Source organism: Phialemonium atrogriseum (genome assembly GCF_030411735.1).
Source record: "Phialemonium atrogriseum strain 8032-3 unplaced genomic scaffold QBC33scaffold_16, whole genome shotgun sequence".
Lineage (NCBI taxonomy): Eukaryota > Fungi > Ascomycota > Sordariomycetes > Cephalothecales > Cephalothecaceae > Phialemonium > Phialemonium atrogriseum.
Window position 1 is genome coordinate 777,387 of NW_026848153.1, and position 18,121 is coordinate 795,507.

At 57.1% G+C, this 18,121-nt stretch overlaps 9 protein-coding genes across 9 annotated transcripts; 4 read left to right on the plus strand and 5 right to left on the minus strand.

The window, feature by feature from the left end:
* Positions 1-166: 166 nt before the first annotated feature.
* Positions 167-1,391, minus strand: QBC33DRAFT_542536 (2Fe-2S iron-sulfur cluster binding domain protein). Its single transcript, XM_060428283.1, has 2 exons — positions 872-1,391; positions 167-804 (listed from the first exon to the last, which is right to left on the minus strand). The coding sequence occupies exons 1-2, from the start codon at positions 1,129-1,131 to the stop codon at positions 462-464; spliced, it is 603 nt and encodes a 200-aa protein (XP_060282548.1). The 5' UTR covers positions 1,132-1,391; the 3' UTR covers positions 167-461.
* A 146-nt stretch (positions 1,392-1,537) lies between these two features.
* QBC33DRAFT_474522 (mitochondrial carrier) lies at positions 1,538-3,668 on the plus strand. Its single transcript, XM_060425227.1, has 3 exons — positions 1,538-2,002; positions 2,073-2,539; positions 2,613-3,668. The coding sequence occupies exons 1-3, from the start codon at positions 1,601-1,603 to the stop codon at positions 3,241-3,243; spliced, it is 1,500 nt and encodes a 499-aa protein (XP_060282549.1). The 5' UTR covers positions 1,538-1,600; the 3' UTR covers positions 3,244-3,668.
* Positions 3,669-4,091: 423 nt separating this feature from the next.
* Positions 4,092-5,284, plus strand: QBC33DRAFT_589521 (glycosyl hydrolase family 61-domain-containing protein; the record flags this gene model as incomplete). Its single annotated transcript, XM_060431584.1, has 1 exon — positions 4,092-5,284. Exon 1 carries the CDS (start codon positions 4,220-4,222, stop codon positions 5,282-5,284), a length of 1,065 nt encoding a protein of 354 aa, XP_060282550.1. The 5' UTR covers positions 4,092-4,219.
* A 1,559-nt stretch (positions 5,285-6,843) lies between these two features.
* Positions 6,844-9,487, minus strand: QBC33DRAFT_474526 (fungal-specific transcription factor domain-containing protein). Its single transcript, XM_060425228.1, has 3 exons — positions 9,300-9,487; positions 8,368-9,217; positions 6,844-8,305 (listed from the first exon to the last, which is right to left on the minus strand). The coding sequence occupies exons 1-3, from the start codon at positions 9,391-9,393 to the stop codon at positions 7,303-7,305; spliced, it is 1,947 nt and encodes a 648-aa protein (XP_060282551.1). The 5' UTR covers positions 9,394-9,487; the 3' UTR covers positions 6,844-7,302.
* Positions 9,488-9,793: 306 nt separating this feature from the next.
* Positions 9,794-11,353, plus strand: QBC33DRAFT_560242 (major facilitator superfamily domain-containing protein; the record flags this gene model as incomplete). Its single annotated transcript, XM_060430044.1, has 1 exon — positions 9,794-11,353. The coding sequence occupies one exon, from the start codon at positions 9,794-9,796 to the stop codon at positions 11,351-11,353; it is 1,560 nt and encodes a 519-aa protein (XP_060282552.1).
* Positions 11,354-12,525: 1,172 nt separating this feature from the next.
* Positions 12,526-13,719, plus strand: QBC33DRAFT_117269 (uncharacterized protein). The gene has a single exon (XM_060421950.1). The coding sequence runs from the start codon at positions 12,660-12,662 to the stop codon at positions 13,473-13,475; it is 816 nt and encodes a 271-aa protein (XP_060282553.1). The 5' UTR covers positions 12,526-12,659; the 3' UTR covers positions 13,476-13,719.
* QBC33DRAFT_542544 (uncharacterized protein) lies at positions 13,485-15,239 on the minus strand. The gene is made up of 2 exons (XM_060428284.1): positions 14,981-15,239; positions 13,485-14,904 (listed from the first exon to the last, which is right to left on the minus strand). Exons 1-2 carry the CDS (start codon positions 15,207-15,209, stop codon positions 13,703-13,705), a joined length of 1,431 nt encoding a protein of 476 aa, XP_060282554.1. The 5' UTR covers positions 15,210-15,239; the 3' UTR covers positions 13,485-13,702.
* A 342-nt stretch (positions 15,240-15,581) lies between these two features.
* Positions 15,582-16,160, minus strand: QBC33DRAFT_453589 (uncharacterized protein; the record flags this gene model as incomplete). Its single annotated transcript, XM_060424693.1, has 1 exon — positions 15,582-16,160. One exon carries the CDS (start codon positions 16,158-16,160, stop codon positions 15,582-15,584), a length of 579 nt encoding a protein of 192 aa, XP_060282555.1.
* A 630-nt stretch (positions 16,161-16,790) lies between these two features.
* On the minus strand, positions 16,791-17,954 carry QBC33DRAFT_560245 (putative arsenite methyltransferase-like protein; the record flags this gene model as incomplete). The annotated part of the gene is made up of 5 exons (XM_060430045.1): positions 16,791-16,822; positions 16,882-17,079; positions 17,150-17,495; positions 17,582-17,686; positions 17,763-17,954. The coding sequence occupies 5 exons, from the start codon at positions 17,952-17,954 to the stop codon at positions 16,791-16,793; spliced, it is 873 nt and encodes a 290-aa protein (XP_060282556.1).
* Between the last annotated feature and the right edge of the window lie 167 nt (positions 17,955-18,121).

Consider the following 18,121-nt stretch of genomic DNA (forward strand, 5'->3'; position numbering starts at 1 on the left):
CGAATGAGTTGGATGTTTTTCGTTCGGTTTTGCTACTCGATCTCTTTTCCATGCTTTCAGCCCCCTGACACCGGTGACGCACGGGCCGCTTGCTTGCGGAGCAAATGGCACATGCCTACAGAGACGTGCCCTTTGCTTTATCACCCTTGGGCTTGAATTTTCACTATTCATTGGAAGGGAGCAGGGTAGGAGTTGTGATGGCAGCTTCGACCGTTTTAGAAGAGTCTCTCATGCGCCGATACCCGGTATATAAGTACAAGTCTGCTCAGTGTTGAGCGCATCCGGCCGTTCAGCGTCCCATCTCCGCCCAACCGAGCTTCCCGAACACCCCAGAACATGCGGGTAAATGAAGATGCCCCAGCCCAAATCAATTAGGGTCTATACGCCACCTAGACCTGGCCGCGGCGTTTTCCCAAGACCGCCTTTCTCGGACCTGCGCCCATACCAGCCATGATGAGTCCTCACTGGAAGTCACTAGCTTGCAGATTCCTCGTCATGGACGGCAGCTTCACCTTCAACCCGTCCAGCTCCTTCTTCATGATGACTTGGCATCCCAGGCGGCTGGTCTCAGTCAGGCCGAATGCCAGGTCCAACATGTCGTTCTCGTCGTCATCGGGCTCGGGCAGCTTGTCGTAGTAATCCTGGTCGGAAACAATAACATGGCATGTGGAACATGCGCAGGAACCGCCGCAAGCACCCTCCATTTCCAGGTCGTTTGCCTGGGCTATGTCCAGAAGGTTGTCGCCCTCCGATACGGCAAACTTGTGTTCGTCGCCCTCCTTGTCGATAAACGTGACGTAGAGCCTGGCGGGTAGAGTGTTAGCGGCGGGCTTCTTGGGGGGTAGCACGAGGGCGCTTTGTGCTGACTCACTCTTCACCTGGCTTCGGTGGATCGATATGCCCGTGCAACAATGCCCTCGAAGTCGAGATCGCCCTGAACTGCGGCCGGCGAAGGAGCGCAGCGCATTGTTGCGATGGGCTGGTGCATTGTCGGAAGGCTGGGGGGGTACTGGGGCGGTAAGACTGTCTGCTGAGGCAGCGGACCTGTTGAGGTATACCGTTAGTCCGTCGCCGGGCAACCGACCCAGCTCGGAGGAAGGCTTGACAGAGCGTCCTGGCAGGCGTTGCCATTTTTTTGGTATCGGGGGAGCTCTTCGGAGCTCGGATTAGAGCCAGCAAGCTCGGTCGAATGCGGCAAGGAAGAAAATGAGCATGGGAAAAAAACGAGGGAAGACGAAGGCTGAGAGGGTTTTTATACAAGGACGGCTACTGCTGCGAGTCGACAAATGTAGCAAGCAATCCAATGCATGTTGGTCGGTTGGTGTTGGTGAATGCTCGCCCCGGAGTCAGATCTCGGAGCTCACGGTGAATGCGACAGCGAGAAAGCTCCGATAAGAAGCCAATAAAATCAATTCGAATTGAAAAATTTCCCTATGGGCTTGTCCTCGGCCTAAGCTTGACCCATGAGTTAATCCGGGCCCCACAAGCTTATCTAACACGACGCCGAGTGATCTCATTTCATCATGCATGAAAAATAAAGCTGGTGACGGGCAACATTCTGGAAGGGGATGGGCTGCTCATCGTTGATTCCAACACGATCATGTCGCATCAGAAAGAAGGGGTCAATCCCCTAAGACCGTACTACATTCCTCCCAGCATTGGCGAAGAGCCGGTTCCAGCACAACCAGGACCACATGCTTTTGCCCAGGTTCGGGGCAATGCGACAGGGAAGTACGCGTCCAAGGCGCGCGACATCTTCTCCGACATGGACTACAAGGACTATCTTTCCGAGCCGTCCCCCTCGGCCATCCAGACGGTGAGAGACCTGATCGACGAGCTGCTCTGGAAGTACACATCAGCCCTGCTAGCCCAACCTTTCGAAGTCGCCAAGACAATTCTCCAAGTCCGGAGTCAGCATGACTTGGGAACCCTCGATGGAGTGACACCATTCGAGGACGCGAAGCAGAGACAGCTAGGTCGGAGGACATCCATATACGACGATGTATGTGCATAGAATTTCAAGCCATTTCCCATCCATTCCTCTATTCCATAGTTGCTAACTCCGGTTCAAGCTCCCCGACTCGGATTCCGACCCGGATGAGCCGGCCTACTTCACCTCGAACCTTCCTGCCACCCCCACACCGTCTTACCCCCGATCGCAGAGGCAAGGGCAGGCGAGCCCATTGCCGTCGCCACGGGCGGCGGCAAACCAAGTGATACCGGCCCATCAGCTTGTGCTTCGCAGGCCGGATTCGATCCTCGAAGTCGTATCGCAGCTCTGGCAGAAGGAGGGTGGATGGGGGGTGTGGAAGGGCTCAAATGCCACGTTTATCTACAACGTGCTGCAGTCGCTGCTTGAGAACTGGTCGCGTAGCCTCCTCAGCGCCCTGTTCAATGTGCCCGATCTGGGAGTTAAGGATGATCTGGATCGGCTCATCGACATCGCGTCGCCCTACCCCTGGGCATCGCTCTTCGTCGCTGCGGCTGCAGCAGTCGCAACGGGCTTAATCCTCTCCCCGCTGGATCTCGTCCGCACTCGGTACGTTCAATTCACTCCCCTCACCCCTCCCAAACAAACCTCTTGGCTAGTCGCGTGCTAACAACCCCCCCAGTCTGATCGTGACCCCAACCTCCCGCCCGTCACGACGCTTGTTCTCCACTCTCCGCAGCCTTCCATCCTACTTCTGTCCCTCGGCCCTCTTCCTCCCGACGGTCCTGCACTCTCTCATACACCCCATCCTCACGTTCTCGACCCCCCTAGTCCTCCGCACTCGCTTCATGATCGACCGCGAGCTCTCGCCCATGACCTTCTCCATTGCCAAGTTCTGCTCCTCCTCCGCCGCCCTCTTCGTCAAGCTCCCGCTCGAGACCGTCCTCCGGCGCGGCCAGGTTGCCGTCCTCGGTTCGGCTCCCTATGCCCTTCTCGCCGATCCAAGTGCTGCCACCAGGGGCAGGCGCCTGGGCGGCGGCGAGAGGCTCGAGACAGTTGTGCCGCCCGGTGGGTTCGACGGCGTCTTCGGCACGATGCGCGCCATCGTCGTGCAGGAGGGGTCCAGGCCGGCACGCGGAAAGGCTGTGGCCCCGAAGGGCGGCGCGAAGGGCAAGACGAGGGTGGCCGAGACGGTGTACCGGCGCGGTCAGGGGCTCGAGGGGCTGTGGAGGGGGTGGAAGGTCAGCTGGTGGGGCATTGTCGGGCTGTGGACGGCAGGCGTCCTCGGAGGCGGTGGGGACGGGGAGTTCTAAACCCCGCCCCCTTTGCGCGACCGTGTGTCGGTGCGCTTGTGATATGATTTCCGGGTTTTCCGGGCCGGTTCTTCGGCGTTAGGGTTGCTTCTGATTCCCCGCTCACGATGGTTATGATATCCCCAGGTTGGCACTCTACTGAAGCTTTTCTGTACCAAAATATCGACGTTGACTTTGTTAGATTGGTGGTAATATAGAGAATTGTCTGTCATTCAGCTATTAAGCTTTGCACCTCATGTCTAGAATATATGGAGTCAGGGTTAACTACGAGACGAACTCCCTGTCCTTGATCCCAATGAAACTTTGAGCTAGCCGACACACTGCACCTTTGTAACCTTCCCGAACTGTAAATCGGGATGCTTTTCGTGCGGAGCACCTGCGGCAATGATCCTGAGGGTCGGAGATACAAAAGGTTTTAGGTAGGGACAATTAAATAAACCTACAGATCCAGACTTTGAGCATCCTAACACCAAGAATGAACCACTGAAGTCACCTGGGAACGCTGAACATTGGTGTTTCCCAATTCTGTCCCTCGTCGCCAGAAAAGCGCCGAGTCACTATCCTGGCTGTCATCACCCCATGGTCAAGATGGAGCTCCTCTTTCGCCCATGCCAGCACTTGGAGCCCTCGGAATCACAATAAATAGTCTTGCTGCTTTCTCCCCATGATGCCTATCAAAATAAACTTCCAAGAACCCGCATTTCGGGGGTTTTAAGCAGTGTAAGCAGCGGGCAGCGATTAGAGAGTTCGATCTAGCACAACGTTTATTTTAACTACATTCAACCCAGTTCACCCTGTTGAGTCTAATGGAAACTCTAGGAGCATCTGTCTGAAAATACGCGGGCGATTCCATGCCCCGTAGTGGTATAAATTGACCGTCTCCCCCCCTTCCTCTCCTATCCCAAACATCAAACTATTTGATCTTCCTGGACCTTTTTGCCCCTGAGTATAAAAAACAAGAAGTAATTAAGTCACCATGAGACACACCACTCCAACCCTCGCCGCGGCACTGGCATATGTTTCCAGAGTTAATGCGCATGGCCACGTCGCGAACATCGTCGTGAACGGTGAGTCGTGGGAGGGCTATGACCCCACGACCTTCATCTACTTCCACCCTCCGCCCACCGTCATCGGCTGGACATATGATGGCGAGGACAACGGCTTCATCGCGTCCTCGGAATTCTCCCACCCGGATATAATCTGCCACCGGTCTGCCACTCCCGGGGGAGGCCACGCCGTCGTGGCCGCAGGCTCCGAGATCAGCCTTCAGTGGGAGGAGCCGTGGCCGCGAAGCCACCACGGCCCCGTCCTCGACTACCTCGCCAACTGCCACGGCCCCTGCGAGGAGGTCGACAAGACGCAGCTCGAGTTCTTCAAGATCGACGGCGCCGGCTACTCGCCCAGCAGCGGCACCAACGGCTGGGCGTCCGACACCCTGATCGCCAACCACGACACCTGGCTGGTCCGCATCCCTGCCGACCTGGCCCCGGGCGACTACGTCCTGCGCCACGAGATAATCGCCCTGCACGAGGCCCCCATCCACGGTGAGGCCCAGGCCTACCCGCAGTGCCTCAACCTGCGCATCACCGGCTCCGGGTCCCTCCGCCCGGAGGGCATCCCCGCCACGGAGCTCTACACCCCCGATGACGAGGGCATCCACTTCGACATCTACGACCCCTTCAGCACGTACCCGATCCCCGGCCCGCCGCTCGTCCCCGGCGCGGTCGAGAGCGTCGCACAGCGCAGCTTGGTCGCTACCGCCACGCGCACCGCCGAGACGGGCTACGCCGCCCCTGCCGCCGCCACCACCACCGCCCCTGAACTGCCCACGCGGAAGATGATCGCCCCGGAGCCGACTACGCTGGTGCCGACTAAGCTAAAGCCGACTACGCCGCAGCCTACCACGCCTGAGACGATTGTCGTAGTGCCGTGGTTCCCGGCGGCCGGGAAGGAGCCATCGGCCGCGAGGCGCAGGTCATCCCCGCTGGGCGCGGCGATAAGTGCGAGCCTTGGGCTTGGCCTGCTGCAGCTGATGGCCTGAGTCAAGCCAGTTGGGTGGGTGGGATTATGCTCGGGTTTGTTTCCTTGGCGGGTATGGTACAGTCCTCGAGCACTGAGGAGTGTTCAGCATCTCTTACCACGAACCCTAGGGGCCCTTGCAGATCAGATATGACAGGGAGGGACAAGACCTGATTGAGATAGACTGTTCACTAGCGCTAGATCGATATTAGAGGCTTCCGCGAGGGAATTCTGGTCTAGAATTATGGTTTCGGCTTGATCGGTGGTGGCGATTTTGCCTTCTAAGAGTGTATTGCATTGATGTTATAGCTACATTGGATAGCTCTCCTTAACATAAGAGAATTTCTCTAGGGGCATGCGCTATTTGCTCCGCGGGCAGGTGGTTAGTGCATCACCGGTGGCAGTTGCCTTTACTGTTGCCTATTGCTGTCGCTATGCTCTTACCATTGCTGTCTTCTATTGCTCTTGCCATTGCTGTCTATCGCTCTTGCCATTTCTGTCTATCCCCCTTGCTATTTCTGTCTATCGCTCTTGCTGTTGCTGTCTATCATTCTTGCTGTTGCTGTCTATCACTCCTGCTGTTGCTGTCCATCGCTATTGCCGTTTCTGGAAATAACAATAGTAACAGCAATACAGCTGTTGCCAACTTGCCACCTGCCTGCAGAGCAAATGGCGCATGCCTGCAGAGAAACTCCCTAATATAATCGTACTACTAGCAACCCTACCGCATCCAATGTAGAAATCGTTGCCACCATCCAATTCCGGTGGGAGCTGGCCCTGATAACTGACCGCCTCGTCGACATGTTGGGCCTGCCACCCCCCAGCGGCCAACCCTGCATCATGTGGAACAGACATACATAGCTCTAGAAAGGCTCGTAAGTCTAGGTCTGCTCGATGAAGGTCTTCCAGTGAGTCTTGACGGTCATCTTGACGATGGCGGTGCTGGTCATAGGCGGGCATCCTATCCCAGAAGCAAAAGCACATCTAGGTCTATGAAGCTTTTCCTCCAGCGGAGAATCTCACGCTTTCAAAATAAAGTCCCGGGTCTGGAAAAGGGGACGAAATAAGGTTATCACAACATGATGTAAACCGAGAGAATTCTCGAATCCCTAGGATAGTTTGAATCTTATCGACTTGATAACCTTTGTCTGGTTTTTTTTTTTTAAAAAAAAAAAAAACACAATGGAAAAAAACCCCCGCCCCCTGGAAGACCTGGTCGCACTCCTCTGGGAACTGCACATATATACTAGACAAAGATAGTATTCTTCCACGTACGACCATACCCACTGGAGAACTCGGGATCCCGTCCGCTCTCCCATAGATAAGCCAGTGAGGGCCAGACTAGTAGTTGGGTCGGTGACGACCAGCGAATCCCTGGTGTTGTACGTACGTTTTTTGGTACTTTTCACTCCGAATATCTTTTTTTGGTCTCCGTATTTTTCTTTAGGCATGTTTCTTTCTTTTCTTTTTATCTCAATCATTTGGTCATTTGATCTAGGTATCTACTGACATTGTTGAGAAGGAGGTGAGATGTTTTTTATGTAGTTATATGCGCTAAGCTAGACACAATGCCGGAGCATCGCTCCATGTCATTCCCATGACATTTAGGTGGGAAGTTGCCTCCTTGCCAGGGGGCCAGGGACATGATCATCTCCTGCTCCCCCAGACTAGGCCCAGTCGTGTCCTTTCTGATAGGGTTCGAGGATCACGGCACGAGGATCCCGAATTCCTCTCCCCTGAGACCCTGAATCTGCCATAAGCACGCCCTCCTCATGAACCCATCCAACCAGTGTTAGGCTCCACCTCCTGGACATACTTTTCAATCTCGGGGATCACATAATTGCAAGTTTCAAGAGACTTGTGGATGGTGATAAATAGCCTCTACATACCTGCGATAAGACATGATACATTCGGCAGATATCTACTCTCTCATCTCCCCCAACCCTCTAGATGGCTTGTGGACCACCTGAATAAATTTCAAAAGCCCCTCACACTCGGCGGTCAACTACCCTGGTGGATCGCGATCCCAGCTGGACATGATCATGACTCTGGAGGGAGAGGGAATTCGAAATTACCCAGCCAAGACATATCTTCCATGCCAAATAGCAAGTTATCCGGGTTCGCAAGCCCCATTTCCTGAAACACATCTTGAAAATACGTAGCATTATTCGAAGCCGCTTCTGCCGGCGATGCGGAGTGTCGCTCGCGCTCGCCTCCCGGCTGCTGGTGCTGCTGCTGGTGCATCGACTCGGGCGAGATCCTAACCGACAGCGCCTGGAATGCGGCGACGCACTGCCGGACGAAGGGGCTCAGGTGCTCGTGGGCGCGCAGGCCGGCCATGGCGGTGTACCAGGACCGCGTCAGGGCCGGCGTGTACAGGTCGGCGCGCAGCGTGGCGGCGACCAGCACCGTCCCCGCCACGTGCAGGTAGAAGACGCGGTACCACCAGGGCACGACGCCAACGGCCCCGTCTGCCGCCAGCCGGCGGCGGCGGCACCTGTCGTCGACCACGGAGATCATCTTCTGCGCGTTGTCGACGCAGAGCGAGGCGCAGTCTTGGAGGATGCGGTCGGACAGGCGGCCGCGGTCGGGGGTGGGGGCGGCGCCTGTTGCTGTTTGGGGTCGGGAGAGGCAGTAGCGTGCTAGCATTGGCCGGAAGAGGGAGATCCGGCCATGCAGGAGCCTGAGGTGAAGATGAACTGCCTGCGAAATATTGTCGGCATCATCGTCCAAGGAGTCGTCAAATCTGAGGGACTGGGGAAGGTTCTTCTCCCACTGGTTGAGACATGCGTCGAGCCGTGATGCGTTGCTGAAAGGTTCGTCGTGCTGGTACAGACCCGGCAGACCCAGCTTATCTGCGACGCTGCTGCCGGCGGACACCTGAGAGAGCATAATGTGGTTGCATATCTCATATAACTCCAGAGTCTTTGTGAGATAACTGGCTGATGCCTCGCTATTTTGGCAGCCTGGATCATCGCTGATCGTAGCGGACGAGACAGCGAGGGGTATCATTGAAGTCCGTCCAAGCACCCATGAAACGATTCTGTGTCGGAGATGAATTAATTAGCGATCGGATATCAAGGTTGGAGAGTCTTTTCTGCGCACCTATCCATATAAACACAGCATTGCCATACCTGCCGCCTCAGGCGGCTATCACGTTTGGGGGCACCGGATGAGGGTAGCGACTCGGGGAGATGGAGACCAAGGCTCTGGGCTATGCGCACTGCAAATCCCACGGCCATCCAGGTCTGGTGCGGGTTATTGGTGCACTGCAAATACCGGGTCATGAGGAGCAGGCACTGGACAAGCTCGAGCGACCCAGGCTCCCATATAATGGTCTCGGGCCGAAGCAGCGCCCACGCGCGATGGAAGTATGTGTTACTTGCTTCCTCTCTGTCTTCGGGTGGCATGCATTCCTGCAGCTGAGTGGCCAGGGCAAAGACTATATTGAGGGTGCTGACGAAGATGCGCTCGTCGGCCTCGAGCGAGCCGCCGGCAAACAGCGCCTGGTACGAACGACAGAAGCGCTCTTGTTCGAGAAAGGGCTCTAAGGGCTGGATATGCCGCCAGTAGATATCCATCAGGTAGTCGGCGTGCTTGCGCTGAGGCAGCACGTTTTCCACGCGATGGGCGGTACCATCGGCAACTTGGCGGCGGGGGAGCAAGCCGAACAGGGGAGCATCCGTCATGGGGGTCAAGCTCGGCCTTCCGCTCGAAGCGAGACCAAGCCTGGCATCTACGGCAGCTGTAACCTCGCCAGCAAACAACCCGTGGACAGTGCCGGAGGGGATCCTCGGTAATTCCTGTCCATCGGGTCGTTCCGAGCTCGGATGCGGATGCGGATGCGGAAACGGGAGCGGACTCGAAGACGGCGGAAGGGGTCGGCTACTGCGATCAGCGACGACCCCGCGCCTATACGTACATCTTCCGACCTTCCGCCGGCAATTATTGCATGCTGGTGCGAATCCCAAAATGTCAGTCTCGGAAGCGCAGCCCGATTTCTCAGCGAGTGTGTGTTGTACATGTACTGCACATACCTGGACGAACGCCATCACATTTTATCTTCCTGGAGCGACAGTGCTCGCAGGCAACGCTGATTTTCAGCCTCCTCGACTGCAACGGGCTAGGCATTTGTATTTGATGGCTTGGAACAGAGACACATGTTTTTTATGGCACCCGAAGCTGCTCATTCCGCAGTGTCGTACATCTCGTGGAAGGAGCGGAATGGTAGGCGTGGAGGAATCAACGTCGTCATGCTCTGAGCCAATGATGTGTGGTTCCGCCTAGAGGTTCCACAAACTTCCGCTTCAGGCCCAGGGGCTTTGTCTTTAGCCAATAATCTGCGGTTCCGTCCCGTACTCTATAACTGCCGGGATCCGGTCCCCCCCTATTAGATCGAATCCTACCATGTAACGCTAGGTAGACATGTAGATATATAGGTGCATACCGTTGTCGCTGCTGCGCCAAGAGACACTCCACTTTGCCTTTGCTGTGTGCCGACAATATAGTGCTAATTATCTGCTGGCCCAATATGGTAGAGTATCCTGAGCTGGTAGGCAAGGAAGATAAAGACAAGTCAGGTCGCCGAAAACCCACGGAAAGCGAGCATCTCCCACGGCATGGCCAAGGCACGCTTTCAGACCCCTTCGTGGTCGAGTTCCGGCGGGGCGACCCTCGCAACCCCATGAACTTCTCCGCCACGCGGAAGTGGCTGATCACCTCCGTCGTCACCATATCCGTCTTCGCCGTCACCCTCACCTCGTCGGCCTACTCGGCCTCATCCGAACAGATCACAGCCGAGTTCGGCGCAAGCAGGGAACTCTTCGCCCTCGGCGTATCCCTCTACGTACTGGGCTTCGCCGTCGGGCCGGCCCTGTGGGCCCCCCTGTCAGAGCTGTACGGGCGCCAGATCCTGTTCGTCACCACGCACGCCTTCGTCGTGGCCTTCGTCGCCGCCTCGGCCGGCTGCCGGTCGATGGCGCAGCTGCTGGTCTTCCGGTTCCTGGCCGGCACATTCGCCGCGTCGCCCCTGACCAACTCGGGCGGCGTGATTGCCGATCTCTTCCCGTCCGCCCAGCGCGGTCTCGCAATGTCGGTTTTCGCTGCCGCGCCGTTCATGGGGCCGATGCTTGGCCCGGTCGTTGGTGGCTTCATCACCATTACGGTCGGCTGGAGATGGGTCCAGGGGGTCTGCTGCATCTTTGTTGGAGTGGTATGGATTGTTGGCAGCGCCCTGCTACCCGAAACATACCCGCCGGTTTTGCTGCAAAGGAGGGCGAAGCGTCTATCTCAGGAGACGGGGAAGGTGTATATCAGCGTGCTCGAGAGGAACACCGGCGGAGTCGAGCTGTCCGAAGTCTTTGGTAAAGCTATCAAGCGGCCCTGGGTGCTTCTCTTCTGCGAGCCGATCGTACTGATCGCATCGGTCTACCTGGCCATATTATACGGCACAATCTACATGTTCATGGGCGCATTTCCGATTGTCTACGAAAAGTCGAGGGGCTGGAATGCGGGCATCGGAGGGCTCGCCTTCCTGGGCCTCACGATCGGCATGCTTTTCGGGCTGCTATATACCATTCTGGACAACGGGCGCTACAAGAAGCTGGGCAAAGGCGCGCCCCCAGAAGCCCGCCTACCTCCCGGAATGATCGGCGCCGTCGCCTTGCCGGTCGGCATGTTCGCCTTTGCGTGGACCAACTCCCCCAGCATACACTGGTCCGCCAGCATCATCCTCTCGGCGCCCTTTGGGTTCGGGTGCGTGCTGGTCTTCCTGTCGTGCCTCAACTTTCTGCTCGACGCCTACACCATCTACGCGGCGTCAGTGCTCGCGGCCGGCGCGATGCTCAGGGCCTTCTTCGGCGCGGCGTTCCCGCTGTTTGTGGCGCAGATGTACGAGAGGCTCGGGGTCCACTGGGCCAGCTCGGTGCCGGCGTTCCTCACCGTTGCATGTCTGCCGTTCCCCTTTGTCGTGTATAAATATGGCGCTGCGCTGAGGATGAGGTGCAAGTATGCGCAGGAGGCTGCTGTCCTGATGAGTCGTCTGCAGGCTTCTGAAGTCTCTAGTGCCGACGAGGAATCGTCTTCCGTGTAGATACAACCAGAGATTAGATTTCCTTGTTTTCCGGGCCGTCTTCTGAAAAGGGTCTGTTAAAATTACGCATGATGGAGGAGAGATATGATAGATCTGGTGGGACAAAAATAGAGATTGTCACAGCAAGAGAGATACGCCCGCTGAGTTTAGATGTCCACATCCACATGGGGTGCCCAAATAGTTTATGCTGCTCGGTTGAATTGGCCCTACAGAACCAGACAGCATTCAACCCGGCAATTATATTGTACTTGAGACTCCCCCCCTACATTCTTCTCAACTTACATGTCTCTCCCAATTGAGCTTTCAGCTGTTTTTCTTGAGAGATCCGAGGCTGGGAGAAGGAGAATTTTGCAACGGGGATTTCTCAAGGGGCATGCGCTACCTACCTAATTTACTCCACAGACAGGCAATTAGTGCATTACAGGTGGCAGTTGCTTTTGTTGCTGTTGCCTATTGCTGTTGCTGTCTATCGCTCTTGCCGTTACTATCTATCGCTCTTCCTGTTTCTGTCTATCGCTCTTGGTCTCACTCCTGTCGCTCTTGCCGCTATTGCCGTTTCTAGCCATCGCTATTGCCTGAAACAATGTGACTCCACATACGCGTGACAATGAGAATGTCTCCTGAAACGCAATCGAGTTCTTCGTGCAGCTCCTTGACTGTTTCGAACCGGATTGTCTGATCGTCAACTGGAGCTGGGGTCGATGTAGATGAAGGCGCAGTCAGTGTAGACGCAGATGCTGAAGCTGATTTTGACGCCATGATTGATGTTGGATAGTGAGGGTTGTGGGACGGGAATGGTTACGCCTCAAAAAAAGAGAAAAAAAAGCTGGACCGGGTGAGGATATTTGGAGCAATCACTTCGACGGGACACCATGCCCCCATCTGTACCACTCGTATCGGGCTGATCATCCAGTAGTCTCTTATGTCTGGCTTGTCCTGGATGGCCATTCGGCAGTTGAAAAGGAACTCGAATGGGACTATCCGCCATATTCGTTCGCCACGGGGGGTGATGTCACAGCCGAAGCCTAAACTCGACATGGCGTGATGATATTGGGCGGGTCGCACATGACCCCGACAATAAAAGGTCACAAGAATCTGGTGCTTATGACACCACGCTTCATCATGATTTCAGCGCACATCGGCATGCTGTTCTCCCCATTCGATCGTGTTCCAGGCCTTCCCATGCTACTATATAGCCATTCGCCATGCCCCTCCTCCGCCCCAACCAACCCAAGCTTAAGCTCTCACCCCAATATCTTGACCAACAGATCATAACAAGTTTCAAACCAACCACAAAACATCTAACATGGCGTCACTTATCCATTCCGTCAAAGAGGCATTCACGTCACACCACCCCGAAACCCAATACGCGCAGGGCATCGAGCCGGGCATCAATCCGCGTGTGGCCCAGGAGGCCCCGAACGTTCCAAAGCGCCTCTACCACACGACCCTGACGGTGGTGGACCCGCACACGGTCCACACCGACCCAGCCGGCTCGGCGGTGGAGCGCTCGACCTTCCCGCTGGGCACGCTCGCCACGCGCGAGGCGGCGATGCGGTTCGCCGAGGAGCAGGCCCTGCGCGGGCTGGGCTACGAGCCTGACGACTTCGAGGTCTACGAGACCAAGTCGTCGCTGCCCGGCGGCGGCAAGTGGGCGCACGGCGAGGACGCGCTGGTGTACGCGCGGACGCCAGCAGGGCAGGAGTTCATTGTCCGAGTCGAGGATAGGGCGAACAAGGAGCACATCGCCGTGCGCACCGACGAGTCCCCGGAGGTCCATTTTCCGACAGGCTCGGACCACCTGAGCTACGTGCTGGTCACCGAGACAGACTACCGCAATGAGAGCACCAAGACCGCCATCCAGGGTTGCTACTACCACCGCATCGACGCCTTGGATGCCGCCAAGGAGGCTCTGCTGGCCAGCGGCACGCTAAAGAAGTCGCAGTTCGGCCAGTACGACGAGCGCGAGACCTTTGACAGGTCAACGGCCAACGACTGGCCGTTTGGCGAGGACGTCGTTGTGCATGCGGTCGGGTCCAAGGGGGAGAACTTCAAGGTTGCTATCAAGACGGTCCCCGGCGCGCATCAGAAGCATGGGAAGATGGCTGCTCAGCAAAAGTGACTGACGTGGTGAAATATAAATAGTTGGAGGGATTTTAGCCCCCGTCTTGTCCTTGAATTGAAATACGTTGATGAGTATCTCTATATTTGCTCCTCCTGTGCTCCATCTCACAGAAACCGGGCTACATTGTTGCCATCGGTGGGGAGGAAATAACTCAGATTGTGCACCAACCTTGCTGTGCAAATTGAACGAAGCTGTAGAATGAATGTGACGCGTGTCTGACGTTCCTATTTCCCCATCGAGCCTTTCCCGCTGGCTGCCCAGCTCTCCTCCCTCCCAGCTGTCTTAACGCCAAACCTCTCCCCAATGACCACCCAAGACGCAACAAAGATGAGCGTCCTGAACGCCTTCGGATCCGACTCGTCCCCAAATCCCCTCCCCAGTGCATCCGCCACGACCTCGTAGTCGACGAACCCAAGCTTCCCGACGGCCTCCCTCGTGAGCAACCCGGCGAACATGCTCTCCAGCGGCCCGCCGCGCGGCCATCTCAGCGGCGCCGTGTAGGGGTGCTTCCTCCGCTCATACAGCTCCTGCGTGATGAAGGGCTTCCCCGCCTCGCGCAGGATCCACTTCTCCGTGAACGCCTCGAACGCGCTCCCGCCCCCACCGGTGGCCCCTTCGCTCCCGGCCCGCCACCACATCCCGACCTGCCCGCCCTCCTTGACATTCCGCGCCGCCCGGCCGGGCTCGTACGCGATCTTGACGCTCGGCGGCAGCCCGTTGATGTACTCTGACACGACGTGGTCCAGGAACGGCGGCCGGGCCTCGATGCTGTGTGCCATCTCGGTGCGGTCGCCGAGGCACGACAGCAAGTTGTTGAGCAGCATCGTCCGGGACCACAGGTACTCGGCCGTGTGCAGCGGGTGCCACTTCTCCGCAATCTTGCGCCTCGCCTCGGGGGTGAGCCCGCCGACTATGGTGTCGCGGCAGTCCGCGCCGGCCAGGTCGCGGCGCACCCACGGCGCAAACAGCGTCGTCTCCGGCATCACCGCCGCGATGCACGACAGCATCATGCTGCCGCCGACGGCGCGCACCGAGTCCGTCTCGCGCCAGTCCCGGTTGAACGAGCCGGCCCGCTCAAACACGGCCCTCATGTCGGACTCGGCGCCGCGGTGCAGGGCCTCTCTGAGGCGCGGGTCGGCGGCGGGCGGGGACACGGGAAGGGCGAGGTCGGGCTCGCGCAGGTGGTCGGCGATGAAGAAGGGGTAGCCGCCAAAGTGCTCGTCGGAGCCCTCGCCTGTCAGTACGACCTTGAAGCCGCGCTCGCGCGGGACCGTCGACAGCGCGTACTTGCCCACGCTGTTGAGGTCGAAGTTGTGGTGCTCGCAGTGGTAGGCCGCGTCGGCGAAGTGCCGGGCTATCTCGGCCTCGTCCATCCGCTTCTTGTGGATCTGCACCCCGAGCCAGTCGGCCGTGCGTTCGGCTATGTCTGGGGTGCGAATGGTGAGTTAGCTTTGGGGGGAGGGTTCTTGTGCACAGCCGGGGGTTTTTCTGCGTCGACGAACCGGACTCGTTGCATCCTGATTCTTGCGGGAACTCCACGCTGAAGCAGCAGATTCGCTTGGTCCCGTCTACGTTCCCCATCTTAACCCCCTGCTCGTGGACCAGCTGCGTGGCAATGCCGGCGAGAAGGGACGAGTCAATGCCCCCTGACAGATAGATTCCGACAGGCACGTCGGCGCGCAGCCGTAGCCTGGTCGCCTCGATGAGCCTCTCCCGGACGCCGAGAATCATTTCCTCCACAGACCGCGTCTCAGGCTCTCGCTGGCAAGCAACTGTGAGCGACTCTCGCAGTTTGGACCTTGGGGGATCGCATCGGATTGTAGGAACCTTACCTTATCCTTGTAATCAATATCCCAATACTGATGATGGCTGATCTCCCCCTCGGCCGAAATCTCCATCCAGCACCCAGGCATCACCTTCCGAACCCCCTTGAAAACCGTCCGATCATCCACCGCCCAGCCCCCATCCACGATAGCCGCGACATCCCACTCAGGCTCCCACCCCAACGCCAAGAACGCCTTCGCCTCCGCCGCGACCAGCAACCTCCTATCCCCCCCGCCGCCGCCGCCCACGACCGTCCAGAACAGCGGTTTGACCCCAAACCTATCCCTCGCCACGACGACCTTCCCACCCTCGCCCTCGTCCCGCAGCACGATCGCGAACTCGCCGCGCAGGTGGTCCAGGAACGCCGGAGCACCGTGCGCCGCGTACAGTGCAACGGCCACCTCGCTGTCGCTGCGGCCGCGGAAGTCGTAGCCGCCGTTGCGGGCGAGAGACTCCCGGATCCGGTCGTGGTCGTAGATCTCGCCGTTCACCACGGCGTGCACGCGCCCGTCGGGGCTGTGCAGTGGCTGATCGCCGTCGGGGGTTAGGTCGTTTATTGAGAGGCGGCAGTGGCCGAGACCTGGGGGGGTTTGTTAGAGAGGCCTTTCGGTTTTTTTCCCCCTGGGAGGGAGGCATGATGTTCTCACCGACACGACCGTCGTCGCTGATCCAGACGCCCTTTGCGTCGGGCCCGCGATGGGCGATGAGGTCGAGGCTCTTGTGTAACTGGTCCTCGAGGGATGTAGCTTCACATCCGGGGTGGACCCCCTGAGCGTCGCCTGTGTGGCCATTGGCTTGGCCGGTGCTCTGAGACGGGCTGCCTTGACCGAGAGCGATGCTTACTGTGATACCACACATGTTTGAGTGGGAGGAAAGATTACTATGCGATTCAGCGCAATCTCCAAGACCGGGAACGACGCGGATCATATATAATAATTATGTACAACTTGAATTACGTCACGGTGTCTGATATCATGTAATAATTTAGTGCCGTGCTCACCAGTTTGCCCCCCTGGAAACAGTATTATCGAGCTCAACCCGGAGCGGAATCAATTCCTCTGTTTGTTGGCCTTCACCGGTCAACTGAAAAAGGAAATACCTCGGCCCAACAGCTCTGATCACTCCCGCATTGGATCATGCAGAACGGGACGTGGGAGAACGGGAGGGTCCAAATGGCCGCTCGGATGGGCCGGCTAGGTGCGTCCCTGGTTGAGATGGCGTAACTTTCCGACTGCTCAACATCTCCGTCCTACATCCTGTAATGCGGGAAGGGAAATAACTGTTGCTGACGAGAGTTTAAACTGAGTCAAGTTTGCTGACGTGAGAGGAGAGATCGTCGCCCGCTTGAAATCAATGGCGGGCAATGGAAAAAGACCATGCGAGATGAGATCATCCAGTTTCATATGTAGAGCATCAACTAATTTAATTGTATCGGGAATAAGCCTCAACAATTACCAAGTCTGAAGGACATTAATTTCCCCCTATCATTCAGTTCTTGACGGCATAGATTTTGAACGACCCTTCACTCACGGTTAGTGCTCATCCTGATGATGGCCGCACAGGATGTTAAATTACTCACCAACCCATTCATTCAAATCAGTGTCTGCAATATTTCCAGGTGTCTTGCCCTCTTGCACACCGCAGCAGCCCGCCGCCCCGGAGGCAGAGGTCGACTTGGGCTGCGTCTCGGCGTTGCAAGAATTTGCCTTCGTGGAGCCATCTTCGTCCGTCTGGACGTACACGTTAAGATTGCTGTTTGTGTTGGCGATCAAGACATCTAGAGGAAATGCCCTTGTCAGTCGACAATTGTTATACCGATTGAGTTTAGAGCATGAAACTCGACCGACCTCCAAACCCAGCATCACTCAGATACCGCTCATAATCAGCGACCATGCTCGCGCCGGCGATGCAGCCGACATACATGGCCAAGTCGGACTTGAGCTTCTGTGGCAGCTCCTTCTTCGCCAGGATGTCCGACACGGCGATGCGGCCGCCCGGCTTGAGGAGGCGGGACATCTCGGCGAAAACGAGGGGCTTGTCCGTCTCGGGCACGAGATTGATCACGCAGTTGGAGATGATGCAGTCGGCGATGCCGGCATCGAGGGCCGCCATGTCGGTGATGCCCGATTCCACGAACTCGACGTTGGTCCTGCCCGTCTGTGCTTTGATTTTGTTGGCGCGGGCGAGCATGTCCTGCGGATGGTCACTCGGTCAGAGCCGTTTAATTTGGTAGATTTGACCACTTAGAGGTAGAGTGGTAAGTGGTGACAACAACATGCCTTGTTCATATCGACGCCGATGACACGGCCCGTCGCACCGACTCTGCTGGCGGCGAGAAATACATCGAAGCCGGCACCGCTTCCCAAGTCAATGACCGTCTCGCCCTAACATTAATCAGTAAGCAGACTTATGCCTCCAAAGTCATATCGCTCCCGAGGAGCCAGTATCGATCGGACTTACCTCACGTATACTAGAAATAGCCAAGGGATTCCCACAGCTCAGGCCGAGATTGGAGCCCTCAGGAATAGCCGCAAGCTCCTCCTCGGAATATCCAAAGGACTTGGCCACAGCCGCGCCATACTTTTCACTTTTGCCCTGGGATGCGGCACTATAGTGCTTGCTGACTTGCTCGTAGGTCTCCTTGTTGTCCATGTTGGAATTTGGAACGATGGTTGAGATGGGATTTGTAGGGTTACTGCTCTTTGCCCAACTCTGTCGGGAGGGTTGCGAAGGGCCTGACCTTTATATCAGTTTAGACGACTGGTAATTTACTGTCAAACTTATCCACTCTCCTTTGCTAACATTGATGTTGTCCATGA